Source organism: Oncorhynchus nerka, linkage group LG2, assembly GCF_034236695.1.
Source record: "Oncorhynchus nerka isolate Pitt River linkage group LG2, Oner_Uvic_2.0, whole genome shotgun sequence".
NCBI classification, from domain to species: domain Eukaryota; kingdom Metazoa; phylum Chordata; class Actinopteri; order Salmoniformes; family Salmonidae; genus Oncorhynchus; species Oncorhynchus nerka.
Window position 1 is genome coordinate 16,697,097 of NC_088397.1, and position 17,122 is coordinate 16,714,218.

General features: G+C 43.0%; 1 protein-coding gene across 6 annotated transcripts in view; it reads right to left on the reverse strand.

Moving 5' to 3' along the window:
- Positions 1-6: 6 nt before the first annotated feature.
- The window catches only part of LOC115119090 (serine/threonine-protein kinase 11-interacting protein-like), a 50,522-nt gene continuing 33,406 nt past the window's right edge, over positions 7-17,122 (reverse strand). For 3 of the 6 annotated variants that reach the window (XM_065023778.1, XM_065023774.1, XM_065023775.1), the window contains exons 23-25: positions 12,604-12,688; positions 11,552-11,634; positions 7-5,231 (exon numbers count right to left, since the gene is read on the reverse strand). In XM_065023778.1, coding sequence (XP_064879850.1) covers positions 4,975-5,231; positions 11,552-11,634; positions 12,604-12,688 — 425 coding nt within the window. In that variant the 3' untranslated portion in view covers positions 7-4,974. The other 3 variants (XR_010464925.1, XR_010464927.1, XR_010464928.1) reach the window with 3 other exon arrangements.

The window sequence follows — 17,122 nt, forward strand, 5'->3', positions numbered from 1 at the left end:
AACAAGTGTAGACTTCACTGTGAAATGCTTACTTCAAGCCCTTAACCAACAGCGCAGTTCAAGAAGAAGAAAATATTTACCAAGTAGGCTAAAATAAAAAGTAACACAATAAGAATTACAATAACAAGGCTATATACAGGTGGCACTGGTACCGAGTCAGTGGGCAGGGTTACAGGCTAGTTGAGGTAATCTGTACATGTAGGTGGGGGCGAAGTGACTATGCATAGGTAACAAATAAACAGCGAGTTGCAGCAGTGTACAGGAGGTTGGGGGTCAATGTAAATTGTCCGGTGGCGATTTTTAGACTGCTGAACAATTCATAATGGCTTGGGGGTAGAAGCTGTTGAGGAGCCTTTTGGTCCTAGACTTGGCGCTCCTGTACCGCTTGCCGTGCGGTAGCAGAGAAAACAGTCAATAACTTGGGTGACTGGAGTCTGACAATTTTCTGGGCTTTCCTCTGACACCACCTATTATATAGGTCCTGGATGGCAGGAAGCTTGGCCCCAGTGATGTTCTGGGATGTTTGCAATACCCTCTGTAGCACCTTACGGTCAGATGCCATACCAGGTGGTGATGCAACCGGTCAGGATGCTCTCAATAGTGCAGCTGTAGAACCTTTTGAGGATCTCAGGACCCATGCCAAATCTTTTCAGTCTCCTGAGGGAAAAAAGGTTGTGTCGTGCCCTCTTCACGACTGTCTTGGTATGTTTGGACCATGATAGTTCATTGGTGATGTGGACACCAATGCATACACACACCTATATCATGCGGTTTGGTACACGGCAAAGAATGAGTTGCTGACAATACTGGCAATTAATTTTTTTGGGGAAGTGATGGAACAATGCTTGGAAGTGTTGATTGTTTGAAATATCTGGGTTTGAGAATAGATTCTGAATGATCTTTTGGACAGCATATAGATTTTAGAAAAACAACAAACTATAAGCCTGGTTTACAATACGGAGTTGTTTTACTGTATCCATTAGAAAGACCATGGTAAACCATCTGCTGCTTCCTATCCTAGACTATAGTGACATCTTTCAAATCACAACCAAGACCTTACTTTGAGAATTCGATGTCATAATCTTTGCAGATTCATTCTTGTATGCTATTATAAGACATCATTGCACAATGTCTGAATCACTAAATGGACTGCCACTCCCAAACAGAAGACAACTGCATTAGAACCAATTTCTTTTTAAATGGATCAACTTAAAACATGTTTTGTCGTGCTGTGTATATTTATTAAAAGGAAAACCTAATTGACTAATCATTTACCTATAGAAATCAGGACATTAAAAATCACACATTGAATTTAAGAAAGGCCTTTTTCAAATGTTAAGATCAAACTGTTTTCTTAACTAATAGAAACATCACCATGTCACGACATTTGTAAATATCTACACTACCGGTCAAAAGTTAAAACACCTACTCATTCAAGGGTTTTTCTTTATTTTTACTATTTTCTAAATTGTAGAAAAATAGTGAAGACTCAAAATTATGAAATAACACATATGGAATCATGTAGTAACCAAAAAAGTGTTAAACAAATCTAAATTCACTGCTCCAAAAAATAAAGGGAACACTTAAACAACACAATGTAACTCCAAGTCAATCACACTTATGTGAAATCAAACTGTCCACTTAGGAAGCAACACTGATTGACAATAAATGTCACATGCTGTTGTGCAAATGGAATAGACAACAGGTGGAAATTATAGGCAATTAGCAAGACACCCCCAATAAAGGAGTGGTTCTGCAGGTGGTAACCAGACCACTTCTCAGTTCCTATGCTTCCTGGCTGATGTTTTGGTCACTTTTGAATGCTGGCGGTGCTTTCACTCTAGTGGTAGCATGAGACGGAGTCTTACAACCCACACAAGTGGCTCAGGTAGTGCAGCTCATCCAGGATGGCACATCAATGCGAGCTGTGGCAGGAAGGTTTGCTGTGTCTGTCAGCGTAGTGTCCAGAGCATGGAGGTGCTACCAGGAGACAGGCCAGTACATCAGGAGATGTGGAGGAGGCTGTAGGAGGGCAACAACCCAGCAGCAGGACCGCTACCTCCGCCTTTGTGCAAGGAGGAGCAGGAGGAGCACTGCCAGAGCCCTGCAAAATGACCTCCAGCAGGCCACAAATGTGCATGTGTCTGCTCAAACGGTCAGAAACAGACTCCATGAAGGTGGTATGAGGGCCCGACGTCCACAAGTGGGGGTTGTGCTTACAGCCCAACACCGTGCAGGACGTTTGGCATTTGCCAGAGAACACCAAGATTGGCAAATTCGCCACTGGTGCCCTGTGCTCTTCACAGATGAAAGCAGGTTCACACTGAGCACGTGACAGACGTGACAGAGTCTGGAGCGCCGTGGAGAACGTTCTGCTGCCTGCAACATCCTCCAGCATGACCGGTTTTGCGGTGGGTCAGTCATGGTGTGGGGTGGCATTTCTTTGGGGGGCCGCACAGCCCTCCATGTGCTCGCCAGAGGTAGCCTGACTGCCATTAGGTACCGAGATGAGATACTCAAACCCCTTGTAAGACCATATGCTGGTGCGGTTGGCCCTGGGTTCCTCCTAATGCAAGACAATGCTAGACCTCATGTGGCTGGAGTGTGTCAGCAGTTCCTGCAAGAGGAAGGCATTGATGCTATGGACTGGCCCGCCTGTTCCCCAGACCTGAATCCAATTGAGCACATCTGGGACATCATGTCTCGCTCGTTGCACCACAGACTGTCCAGGAGTTGGCAGATGCTTTAGTCCAGGTCTGGGAGGAGATCCCTCAGGAGACCATCCGCCACCTCATCAGGAGCATGCCCAGGTGTTGTAGGGAGGTCATACAGGCACGTGGAGGCCACACACACTACTGAGCCTCATTTTGACTTGTTTTAAGGACATTACATCAAAGTTGGATCAGCCTGTAGTGTGGTTTTCCACTTTAATTTTGAGTGTGACTCCAAATCCAGACCTCCATGGGTTGATAAATTTGATTTCCATTGATAATTGTGTGATTTTGTTGTCAGCACATTCAACTATGTAAAGAAAAAAGTATTTAATAAGAATATTTCATTCATTCAGATCTAGGATGTGTTATTTTAGTTTTCCCTTTATGTTTTTGAGCAGTGTATATTTTACATTGGAGTTTCTTTAAAGTAGCCACCCTTTGCGTGAATCAGGCCTTCATGGTCGATTCGCTGCAAAGAAGCCACCATTAAAGAACAGCAATAATAAGAAACACGAGCAATGGACATTAGACAAGTGGAAATCTTTCCTCCGGTCTGATGAGCCCAATTTTAAGATTTTTGGTTCCAACCGCCGTGTCTTTGTGAGACGCAGAGTAAGTGAACGGATGATCTCGGCATGTGTGGTTCCCACCGTGAAGCATGGAGGAGGAGGTTTGATGGTGCTTTGCAGGTGATACTGTTGGTGATTTTAGAATTCAAGGCACATTTAACCAGCATGGCTAGCACAGCGATACGCCATCCCATCTGGTTTGAGCTTAGTGGGACTATCATTTGTTTTTCAACAGGACAATGACACAACACACCTCCAGGCTGTGTAAGGGCTATTTGAATAAGAAGGAGAGTGATGGAGATCTGCATCAGATGACCTGGCCTCCACAACAACCCAATTGAGATGGTTTGGGATGAGTTGGACCACAGAGCGAATGAAAAGCAGCCAACAAGTGCTCAGCATATGTGGGAACTCCTTCAAGACTGTTGGAAAAGCATTCCAGGTGAAGCTGGTTGAGAGAATGCCAAGAGTGTGCAAAGCTGTCATCAAGGCAATGGGTAGCTACTTTGAAGAATCACAAATATGAAATATATTTTGATTTGTTTAACACTTTTTTGGTTAATACTAGATTCCATATGTGTTATTCATAGGTTTGAAGTACAATGCAGAAAATAGTAAAAATAAAGAAACCCTTGAATGAGTAGGTGTCCAAACTTTTGACTGGTACTGTACATATTACCTCGACTAACTTGTACCCCCGCACATTGACACGGTACCGAAACCCCCTGTGTATAGCCTTGTTATTGTTATTTTATTGTGTTATACATTTTCTTTTTTTACTTTAGTTTATTTGGGTAAATATTTTCTTGACTCTTATTTTTCTTATGCCTTGTTGGTTAAGGGCTTGTAAGTTGTAACTGACAGTTAGACTTAGAGGTTGTTGTCTTTTGTTTGAATTGTTTACGTGTCCGCTGTGCGGGGGAAATAATACAAGCGGAATTACGTAGCTAATACTGTTGTAACGGGGATCCTTATTGTAGCAACACACTTTTGGAGGGAAGGCAATCCTGCGCTGCGTTAGCTAAGTTTTCATGTCATCGGGTGTAGTTCATAAAAGTTGAAGCATGTATGTTAGGATGAAGTGTGAATTCATGCCAGGAATAATAAGTGTGAAGTTTGATTTCCTCCCTTCTGTAATAAGCAGCCAATGAGGTATTTTTCCTTTATTCATGTGTTTAATCTGAACCCGTTATAACGCCGGTTAAACTGTTATGTATGTAAGCACTTCAGAGTTATACCAAGCTAATAAGTCACTCGTAAGATAAGGTTGTAAGAGTGTGCTTAACTGTATTTTTCATTTACTTTATAGTTCTCACGGAAGGTGATATTTCTGACTAAAACTACAGAATAAAGCCGCCAGTTAAAATCAAGGAACGGTTGTGCTCGTGGTTACTGAAGGGAGCTACATAAGTAAGCATTTCACAGTTGGATTTGGCACGTGACAAATAAAATTAGATTTCATTGTTATTAGACAGTAGTTGCCACATTCTTCTTCTTACTAAGTATTGTTCGTTTGTTAGTTGTTTTCATCTGCACACTCTTGTAAACAGGATGGTGCATCTCAAGAGATTTCATCCTGAAAAATGTCTAATAAACATACAAATGTGTGCCCAGCTTTTCTCATGATAGCATTTAGCTTATCCAGCTTACCCTTGAGAACTTGGAAGAAGTCCTTCCTAATTTAAGACCAATCACATGTCTCTTTCCTCCCTCAGTCTCACCTCATCGTAAAGCTTGATGTCCATTCTGCACGGGTCAGACGACCATAGATGGACAGAGCTGACACAGCTGATTGGCTGGGTCTCCTGAACAGTGACCCGCCCACTGCAGGGTTCCCTGTTCTCATTGGCTGATGGGTGGGGCAAGCTCTTGCTCCATTGGTGGTCTTCGTTGAGCAGGTACAGGGTTTCCCGGGTGGCCAGCACTGTCAGAGGGGTCACACAGTCTTCTGGCAGAGAGAACGAATATAACACACAGAAAATATGCATTTGGATAAATGTTTAACCCCCCCCCCCCCCCCCCCGTACAGATTATAATCATATACTTGCATCTAAATAGTTTCGCTTGTATTGTATTTATCTAACAGGGGGTCTTATGGCACGGCTCAAAGTGTTTTACCGTCTGGTTAAACTCTCTGGGATATTTGGGAAGGTAGCGTCCCACCTCAACAAGTGCAGGGCGCCAAATTCAAAACAACAGATATCCCATAACTAAAATTCCTCAGATATACATGTATTTCACACCATTTTAAAGATAAACTTGTTGTAAATCCAGCCACAGTGTCTGATTTCAAAAAGACTTTACGACGAAAGCACACCGAACGATTATTGTAGGTCAGCACCTAGTCACAGAAAAACCCAGACATTTTTCCAGCCAAAGATAGGAGCCACAAAAGCAGAAAGAGATAAAATTAATCACTAACCTTTGATGATCTTCATCAGATGGCACTCATAGGACTTCATGTTACACAATACATGTATGTTTTGTTTGATAAAGTTCATATTTATATCCAAAAATCTCAGTTTACATTGGCGCGTTACGTTCAGTAGCTCCAAAACATCCGGTGATTTTGCAGAGAGCCACATCAATTTACAGAAATACTCATAATAAACATTGTTAAAAGATACAAGTGTATTGCATGGAATTTTAGATCCACTTCTCCTTAATGCAACTGCTGTGTCAGATTTCAAATAAACATTACCGAAAAAGCACACCATGCAATAATCGGAGTACAGCGCTCAGAGGCCAAAACAAGCCATACAGATATCCGCCATGTTGTGGAGTCAACAAAGTCAGAAATAGCATTATAAATATTCACATACCTTTGATGATCTTCATCAGAATGCACTCCCAGGAATCCCAGTTCCACAATAAATGTTTGATATGTTCGATAAAGTTTATGTCCAAATACCTTTTTGTTCACGCGTTTAGCACAGTAATCCAAATTCATGAGGCGCGAGCAGGCGAAAGGTAAAAAAGTTACGTTACAGTCCGTAGACACATGTCAAACGAAGTATAGAATCAATCTTTAGGATGTTTTTTATCATAAATCTTCAATAATGTTTCAACTGGAAAATTCCTTTGTCTGTAGAAATACATTGGAACGCAAGCTAACTCTCACGTGAACGCGTGTGGTCAGCTCATGGCACGCTGGCAGACCTCTGACTCATTCCCCTCTCATTCCCCCTCCTTCACAGTAGAAGCCTCAAACAAGGTTCTAAAGACTGTTGACATCTAGTGGAAGCCTTAGGAAGTGCAATATGACCCCATAGACACTGTATTTTCGATAGGCAATGACTTGAAAAACTACAAACCTCAGATTTCCAAATTCCTGGTTGGATTTTTTTCTCAGGCTTTTTGCCTGCCATATGAGTTCTGTTATACTCACAGACATCATCCAAATAGTTTTAGAAACTTCAGAGAGTTTTCTATCCAAATCCACTAATAATATGCATATATTAGCAACTGGGCCTGAGTAGCAGGCAGTTTACTCTGGGCACCTTATTCATCCAAGCTACTCAACACTGCCCCCCAGTCCCAAAGAAGTCACGGGAAGAGCCATATCAGTGGGACGCCGGTACTGTGGTGAGTACCCGCTCCTCTTCTTCATCTCCTCTTCTCAGTGTTGATCTACTCCATTAAACCAGGAAGGAACTGTCCAGCTTTGATCAGTCGACAGTCAATCACCAGGGGTATAGGGTGATAAATAAGAGTCCTGCAAAACTGGATCTGACTAGATTTGATATATTATTATTTTTTCACCAGGTAGGCCAGTTGAGAACAGGTTCTCATTTACAACTGCGTCCTGGCCAAGATAAAGCAAAGCAGTGCGACAAAAACAACACAGAGTTACACATGGGATAAACAATTGTACAGTCAATAACACAATAGAAAAATCTGTATACAGTGTGTGCAAATGAAGTAAGGCAATAAATAGGCCAATAGTGGCGAAGTAATTACAATTTAGCAATTTACACTGGAGTGATATGTGCAGATGAGGATGTGCAAGTAGAAAAACTGGTGTGCAAAAGAGCATGAAAAACTAAAATAAATATGGGGATGAGGTAGGTAGTTGGTTGGATGGGCTATTTACAGATGGGCTGTGTACAGCTGCAGCGATCGGTAAGCTTCTCTGACAGCTGACGCTTAAAGTTAGACTACAGGGAGAGAGAGAGTCATGCAACACTGGGTCTGACTAGACTACAGTGATCTCCTACAGGTAGAGAGTCATGCAACACTGGGTCTGACTAAACTACGTGATCTCCTACAGGGAGAGAGAGTCATGCAACACTGGGTCTGACTAGACTACAGTGATCTCCTACAGGGAGAGAGTCATGCAACACGGGGTCTGACTAGACTACAGTGATCTCCTACAGGGAGAGAGTCATGCAACACGGGGTCTGACTAGACTACCATGATCTCCAACAGGGAGAGACAGTGGGAGGACTGGGTAGGGAGTGATATACGTAATAGTCCTCCCTCATTCTCCCCACACCAGTACACTGAAGTCCAGGGATATAAAGTAGCTGGACACAAATGGGTGGACACTTTCCTATGTCAATGGATATATTTCCAATTCTATTCCTCATCTTCCTGATGTTTAAACCCCGTTTAAAACGAATCCTCCATCCTCCTGAAGTTTAAACCCAGTTTAAAACTTCAGCAGAGGCAGGTCAGTGCATGTTACAATTACAGTAGTTAACATTCTTTTCACCTGCACAGCCCATAGCCTGCAGCCATGCTTGGCTACAGATGCGAAGTCTGCACCCACAGGCAGGGAGAGACACACAGATACACTCAATTACACAGAGAAACATTAAGAATTATGCATTGCACGCACATGCATACATACACTAGATAAAAATATAAACGCAAAATGAAAAAAATTTCAATGATTTTACTGAGTTACAGTTCAAAAACAGAATCAGTCAATTGAAATAAATAAATTAGGCCCTAATCTATGGATTTCACATGACTGAGCAGGGGCGCAGCCATGTGTGGGCCTGGGAGGGAGCCAGACCCACCCACTGGGGAGCCAGGCCCACCCACTGGGGAGCCAGGCCCACCCACTGGGGGCTTTATTACAGACAGAAATACTCCTCAGTTTCATCAGCTGTCCGGGTGGCTGGTCTCAGACGATCACCAGGCGAAGAAGCCAGATGTGGAGGTCCTGGGCTGGCATGGTTACACGTGGTCTGCCGTTGTGAGGCCGGTTGGACGTACTGCCAAATTGTCTAAAATGACGTTGGAGGCAGTTTATGGTACAAAAATGACCATTCAATTCTCCTGCAACAGCTCTGGTGGCCATTCCTGCAGCCAGCATGCCAATTGCACGCTAGCTGGACAACTTCCGGTGAAACTGGAGGGCGCGTAATTCAAATAAATATCATACAAATTATGGATATTAAACATTTCAGTACATACAAGTGTCTTATATTGGGGCGGCAGGGTAGCCTAGTGGTTAGAGCGTTGGACTAGTAACCGGAAGGTTGCAAGTTCAAACCCCCGAGCTGACAAGGTACAAATCTGTCGTTCTGCCCCTGAACAGGCAGTTAACCCACTGTTCCTAGGCCGTCATTGAAAATAAGAATTTGTTCTTAACTGACTTGCCTGGTTAAATAAAGGTAAAATAAAAAATAAAAATATTGGTCGAAAGCATGAATTCCTGTTATTCTAACTGCAATTTACAGTAGCTATTACGGCGAAAGCATGCCATGCAATTGTTTGAAGCACAGGTTTCATAAATTCACAAATAGCGATGAAATATTCACTTACTTTTTGAAAATGTTCCTCTGATTTGTCATCCAAAGGGTCCCAGCTATATCATGTAGTGTTGTTTGGTTAGATAAAATCCTTCTTTATATCCCAAAAAGTCTGTTTAGTTGGCGCCATCGACTTGAGTAATCCACTCGTTCAACATGCAGAGAAAGGAATCCAAAAATCTCTAAATGAGTTTCTATTTACTCCTCAGATACCCTAAAATATAATCAAACTATAATATTTCTTAAGGAAAGAAGTATGTTCAATAGGAAACCAATTTTAGCAGGTGCGTCTCATCTTCACAGCACCCGCAAACACGAATTTCCAAGACTGTGTCCCTATACTAAAACTAATATTTCTTATTCGTTTTGGAAGTTACAAGCCTGAAACCTTGAACAGACTAGAATTGAGTATACCCTTATACTTGCCATTGTAAGAGCATAGTCTCTCTACTCCCTTACCTCACCTCGCTCATCAACTCATCCCTGACCGCTGGCTACGTCCCTTCCGTCTTCAAGAGAGCGAGAGTTGCACCCCTTCTGAAAAAACCTACACTCGATCCCTCCGATGTCAACAACTACAGACCAGTATCCCTTCTTTCTTTTCTCTCCAAAACTCTTGAACGTGCCGTCCTTGGCCAGCTCTCCCGCTATCTCTCTCAGAATGACCTTCTTGATCCAAATCAGTCAGGTTTCAAGACTAGTCATTCAACTGAGACTGCTCTTCTCTGTATCACGGAGGCGCTCCGCACTGCTAAAGCTAACTCTCTCTCCTCTGCTCTCATCCTTCTAGACCTATCGGCTGCCTTCGATACTGTGAACCATCAGATCCTCCTCTCCACCCTCTCAGAGTTGGGCATCTCCGGCGCGGCCCACGCTTGGATTGCGTCCTACCTGACAGGTCGCTCCTACCAGGTGGCGTGGCGAGAATCTGTCTCCTCACCACGCGCTCTCACCACTGGCGTCCCCCAGGGCTCTGTTCTAGGCCCTCTCCTATTCTCGCTATACACCAAGTCACTTGGCTCTGTCATAACCTCACATGGTCTCTCCTATCATTGCTATGCAGACGACACACAATTAATCTTCTCCTTTCCCCCTTCTGATGACCAGGTGGCGAATCGCATCTCTGCATGTCTGGCAGACATATCAGTGTGGATGACGGATCACCACCTCAAGCTGAACCTCGGCAAGACGGAGCTGCTCTTTCTCCCGGGGAAGGACTGCCCGTTCCATGATCTCGCCATCACGGTTGACAACTCCATTGTGTCCTCCTCCCAGAGCGCTAAGAACCTTGGCGTGATCCTGGACAACACCCTGTCGTTCTCAACTAACATCAAGGCGGTGGCCCGTTCCTGTAGGTTCATGCTCTACAACATCCGCAGAGTACGACCCTGCCTCACACAGGAAGCGGCGCAGGTCCTAATCCAGGCACTTGTCATCTCCCGTCTGGATTACTGCAACTCGCTGTTGGCTGGGCTCCCTGCCTGTGCCATTAAACCCCTACAACTCATCCAGAACGCCGCAGCCCGTCTGGTGTTCAACCTTCCCAAGTTCTCTCACGTCACCCCGCTCCTCCGCTCTCTCCACTGGCTTCCAGTTGAAGCTCGCATCCGCTACAAGACCATGGTGCTTGCCTACGGAGCTGTGAGGGGAACGGCACCTCAGTACCTCCAGGCTCTGATCAGGCCCTACACCCAAACAAGGGCACTGCGTTCATCCACCTCTGGCCTGCTCGCCTCCCTACCACTGAGGAAGTACAGTTCCCGCGCAGCCCAGTCAAAACTGTTCGCTGCTCTGGCCCCCCAATGGTGGAACAAACTCCCTCACGACGCCAGGACAGCGGAGTCAATCACCACCTTCCGGAGACACCTGAAACCCCACCTCTTTCAGGAATACCTAGGATAGGATAAAGTAATCCTTCTCACCCCCCTTACTAGATTTAGATGCACTATTGTAAAGTGGCTGTTCCACTGGATGTCTTAAGGTGAACGCACCAATTTGTAAGTCGCTCTGGATAAGAGCGTCTGCTAAATGACTTAAATGTAAATGTAATGTAAAAAATTCTGGTTGGTTTTTTGTATTTTCTTGTACCATATCTATTGTGTTATATTCTCCTACATTATTTTAACATTTCTACAAACTTCAAAGTTTCTTTCCAATGGTACCAATTATATGCATATCCTGGCTTCATGGCCTGAGCAACAGGCAGTTTACTTTGGGCACGTCATTCAGACAGGAAGTGGAGAAAAAGGGGCCTAGCCCTAAGAAGTTTTAATTAATCAGCTTCTTGATATGCCACACCTATCAGGTAGATGGATTATCTTGGCAAATGAATGCTCACTAACAGGGATGCAAACACATTTGTGCACAAAATGAGAGAAATAAGCTTTTTGTGCATATGGAAACTGTCTGGGTTCTTTTTTTTCATCTTATGAAACATGGGACCGACATTTTACATGTTGTGCTTATATTTTTGTTCAGTATACATACACACACACTTCTAATGTACCTTGATGTAGAAAGGACAGAAGGTAGAAGAACTGTAGCTGGCCATCCTCCACATCAGTCTGCATGTCTTCACACACAAGGGGCCTGGGGAGACACAGAGGAAAGGCTTACATAAGAGACAACCAGGTTAATATTCACAACGTCACATTGTACATCAGGCCCATACACCACATCAGACTCTGAATCTAAGTGCTTTTGAGACGGGGCAGATCTCAAAAGTGTGGAGATATGAATCAGGAAAAATAGACATATCTGTATCACAGACACATAAAGACGACTTTGGTCTATGGTTTCAAAATAGCCCCCTGGGTGAATTTGTTTTCAAAAGTGAGCAGACAAGAGGTAATACTAATTCTGTGTAGTATTTTGTGGTTTCTAAGTCTGTTGTTGACTTTAAAATGACCATGTGTTAATAGTTATTCCAACTATATCCACGATAGTGTGATTATAAAAGCTACACAGAAATGGTAGGCATGATAAACAATTAAACAGTCCTGAGTCATCCTACGGTCCTGTTCAAACAGTGAGTCTGTTCCCTGAGTAGCTGTGGTTTTCAGCTACACAAAAAAAAAGGCAGTATAATAACTAACTGAGCCATGAATTATCTCAGTGAATGTACAGCGTGTTCCATCATTACCACAGAAACAAGGGAAGGGTCCTTTCAGGTGAGCAAGGACAAGAAAATCATAGGGGAGGAAGCCACTTCACAGTATTGGGATGAAGCCCCTAAGGACATGGCACTGCAGGATCAGCTCTCTAGTTAAAAGGTAATGCATCGTTAGCGCTTTCTTAGCATCTTGAGGCCAACACATGTAAGACATTAGAATGTGGCTTAGCCACTAATTTAGAGCCCAATTTTCGACAATGTGGAGGTTTAGTAACACCAGACAGAAGTTACCACAGCCTTGTCACTGTCAGAGTGGGGGTAAGAGACAGATGGGCCTATGGCTTGGCTCAATACCATCGAGTGGAGATGGTGAGGATATGACAACATATCCAGGACACATGCAAGTCATTCATGGCAATTATAACATAAATCTGGGCAGTTCGTACCAGAGATGATGCTGTGGGTTGAGCCTGGTGGTGGAGATAGACTTAAGCTTGCTGTCTGACTTGGTAGCCAACTCACGCACCACTCCTGAGGGAGAGAGAGAGTGGAGCAAGGGGAAAAAGAATAGGAGACACAAATAAAGTTTAGTGATGCGTCGCTATCAATGGTTCTCTCAACTCTTTTTAAAGTGATACTTTGAGATTTTAGTAATGAAGTCAGATGAACTCGTGGATACCATTTTTATGTCTCTGCGTGCAGTTTGAAGGAAGTTCCTAACTAGCGTTAGCAGAATGACTGGAGGTAACATGCTAGCAGATATTCATAGACTTCCAGTCATTGCGCTAACGTTACTTAGCATATGCTGTTGAAACTAACTCTAACTTCCTTCATACTGGACACAGAGACATAAAAATGGTATAGGCAAGTTCATCTGACTCTGGAGAAGTTGCCAAAAATCCGAAGTATCCCTTTAAATAGAGTTAATTCATGTTTTATGGTTTTTCCATGCGGTGTATTGGAACATCAGCACAATTAAATTTCAATGAACTGGGACGATAAATATGTTGACTGATTGATTGAAAGTAAAATCAGAGCTTACACAGACAGAACACCTCACTTCGAACTCTACACTGTATGTAACCTACTGGAAATCACACAGGACATGGGCTGCGTTTACACCTGCAGCCCAATTCTGATCTTTTTTCCCACTAATTGGTATTTTGACCAATCAGATCAGCTCTGAAAATGCTCTGATGTGATTGGTCAAAAGAACAATTGTGCAGCCGTCTTCATCCACCTGGCCAAGGCTTTTGACTCAGTCAATCACCGTATTCTTATCGGCAGACTCAACAGCCTTGGTTTCTCTAATGACTGCCTCGCCTGGTTCACTAACTACTTCTCAGATAGAGTTCAGTGTGTCAAATCTAAGGACCTGTTGTCCGGACCTCTGGCAGTCTCTATGGGGGTGCCACAGGGTTAAACTCTGGGGCCGACTCTTTCCTCTGTATATATCAGTGATGTCGCTTTGATCCACCTCTACGCAGACGACACCATTCTGTATGCACTTCTTTTGACACGGTGTTAACTAACCTCCAAATGAGCTTCAATGACATACAACACTCCTTCTGTGGCCTCCAACTGCTCTTAAATACTAGTAAAACGAAATGCATGCTCTTCAACCGATCGCTGCCCGCACCCGCCCGCCTGTCCGAGTAGCATCACAACTCTGACTTGTGGACAACTACAAACAACTACAAATACCTAGGTATTTGGTTAGACAGTGAACTCTCCTTCCAGACTCACATTAAGCATCTCCAATCCAAAGTTAAATCTAGAATTGGCTTCCTATTTCGCAACAAAGCCTTCTTCACTCATGCTGCCAAACATACCCTCGTAAAACTGACTATCCTACCGATCATTGACTTCGGCGATGGCATTTACAAAATAGCCTCCAACACTCTACTCAGCAAACTGGATGTAATCTATCACAGTGCCATCTGCTTTGTCACCAATGCCCCATATACTACCCTCCTCTGTGACCTCTATGCTCTCGTTGGCTGGTCCTCGCTACATATTTGCCGCTAAACCCACTGGCTCCTGGTCATCTATAAGTCTTTACCTAGCAAAGCTCCGCCTTATCTCAGCTCACTGGTCACCATAGCAACACCCACCCGTAGCACGCGCTCCAGCAGGTATATTTCACTGTTCATCCCCAAAGCCAACACCCACTAAAGTTGGAGATTTATATCTCCGTCACTAATTTTAAGTGTCAGCTGTCAGAGAAGCTTACCGATCGCTGCAGCTGTACACAGCCCATCTGTAAATAGCCCATCCAACCAACTACCTACCTCATCCCCATATTTGTTTTTGTTTTTCTGCTCCTTTCCACACCAGTATTTCTACTTGCACATCCTCATCTGCACATATATCACTTCAGTGTAAATTGCTAAATTGGAATTACTTCGCCACTATTGGCCTATTTATTGCCTTATAATCTTACTACATTTGCACACACTGTATACAGATTATTCTATTGTGTTATTGACTGTACGTTTGTTTATCCCATGTGTAACCCTGGTTAAATAAAAAGTGAAATATAAAAAATGTTGAAAACAATTAGAGAGATCAGAATTGGGTTGCCTGTGTAAATGTAACAGGGTTATACTGTTACATAAATACAGCCAGAGAGTAAGAGAGTCACACCCAAGGAGATCAGATGAGGACTAGAGACAATTCGGGTTGCAAAGGGAGGGTATCTTACTGGAAACTTGGAAAGAATTTTGGTATCTTTCAAGGATTTTATGTACTCTATCACAATACATCTAGTGGTCCTTTTGGGTACTTCAGATGTGACAGGTGTCTAATAATCACTGGCCCTCTGTGTGGCCTTGTCACATGTAAAATATATGAACTAATTTAATAAGATGATTTTCACAAAAATAATTGAATGACAAAGCTGAAAACATTATCTTAAATATAACCATAAACTTAGTGAATACCATTGTTTAATATGAGGATTTCAGCAAGAAATATATTTGATATATTATTTGACATTTTGTACACACTTATTTGACTATGTATTTGTTGCCAATATCTCAGCGTCAAACTGGTGGCAGCTGTGAAAAAATCAATAGTTGGAAGAGTTAACAAAATAATGGCATTGTTGATCAGATGCTTTTTTCATTAATTAGGCTATTTTCTCTTGAACCATATAGTCTATCTAATAGAAACTGTTTTTTATATAAAAAATGAATAGTATTAATTTTTTTTTTTTAAATGTATTCTAGTATAAATTACCAAGGTTATGAAAGATTGCCATAGATTCTGTTAAATTACCAAAATTACTGAAGATTCCGGTAACTTTGGTAAGCTACCGGTAGCTTTGCAGCCCTAGGGATAATAGACAGAGCTAATGTTAGACTATTACAGTCTGTGGTGGGTTAATACTAGAAAGCTGACAGGTCTCTGATTTCAGATCTAGAATTACATCTCCATGGCAACAGGTGAAAAACACAAGTTGGAATAGATACAGTAGTACAATGTGCTAGGTCACACTCACAGCGACAAAATACTTCCCTGAGGGTTGTTAACAATAGGGGAACACAGGGCCACAGGCAAATGCCAAGCTTAAATAGGTGGAATTGAAAGGGAAGTTGAGTTTAAAAGGGAGACACACTGAAAAGAGTGAAACAACAAATATGAAGAAAAACAGAGTAGGAACACCCTGCCCCTATCCATGTCCAAGTTCAACAACAACAGGGATGAGAAATAAAAGACATTGCATGGCACCAGTGGCCTATTCTGGCTCCCAATGCCTGTATAAGATTCAACCTCAATTCTTTTGCCATTGTTTCTTTCCCTTTCTTCCCGGAGGAAACTGATCTGCCACACTAACGTTCCAGACCAGGAGGAACATCTAAAGTGAAGCCTACGGGACGAAGCATGGTGCTGGATTAAAAAGGACAACCATTAAAGGGACGCTATTGTTGTCCCTCTTTGAGCTCCCCTTTAACCGCTTATCTTCTGGTGGGTTCTAGTGAACCAATAGGAGACCACACACACCTCTATTCAGGACATTATTCAAGGTGAAGCAATGCAGAGATTTAGCCTCAACTCAATAACACTAAATTCCTTTTGGAGCAGAGGACAAGGTGGAGCTTGCAGGACAGGGCAAGGTGGGGCCTATTTTGTTTTATTATCCCAGAAAATAACATCTTGTGAGCAATACCTACTTCTGCCATCTTTAAGCTGCACGTGCGGGAGTCAAAACATCGCCCTCTTAGTCTAAACATACCCTTGTGCATTCTCCTGACAGTGTACACTGAGTGTACAAAACATTAGGAACACCTGCTCTTTCCATGTCATAGACTGACCAGGTGAATCCAGGTGAAAGCTATGATCCCTTACTGATTTCACTTGTTAAATCCACTTCAAATCAGTGTAGATGAAGGGGAGGAGACCGGTTAAAGAAGCCTTGAGACATGGATTGTGTCTGTGTGCCATTCAGAGGGTGAACGGGCAAGACAAAAGATTGAAGTGTCTTTGAACAGGGTATGGTAGTAGGTGCCTGGAGGACCGGTTTGAGTGTGTCAATAACTGCAACGCTGCAGGGTTTTTCACGCTCAACGGACATCCAGCCAACTTGACACAACTCTGGGAAGCATTATCATCAACATTTATGATGAGTATTTCTGTGGAATCGATGTGGCTAAGCAAAATCACTGGAAGATTAGTGATTAATTTTCTCTCTATTTGTGCCTTTTGTGACTCCTCTCTTTGGCTGGAAAAATGGCTGTGTTTTTCTGTGGCTTGGTGGTGACCAAACATAATCGTTTGTGGTGCTTTCGCTGTAAAGCCTATTTGACAATCGGACACTGTGGTGGGATTAACAAGATGATTACCTTTAAAACAGTATAATATACATGTATGTTTGAGGAATTTTAATTATGAGATTTCTGTTTTGAATTTGGTGCCCTGCACTTTCACTGGCTGTTGTCATATCATCCCGTTAACGGGATTGCA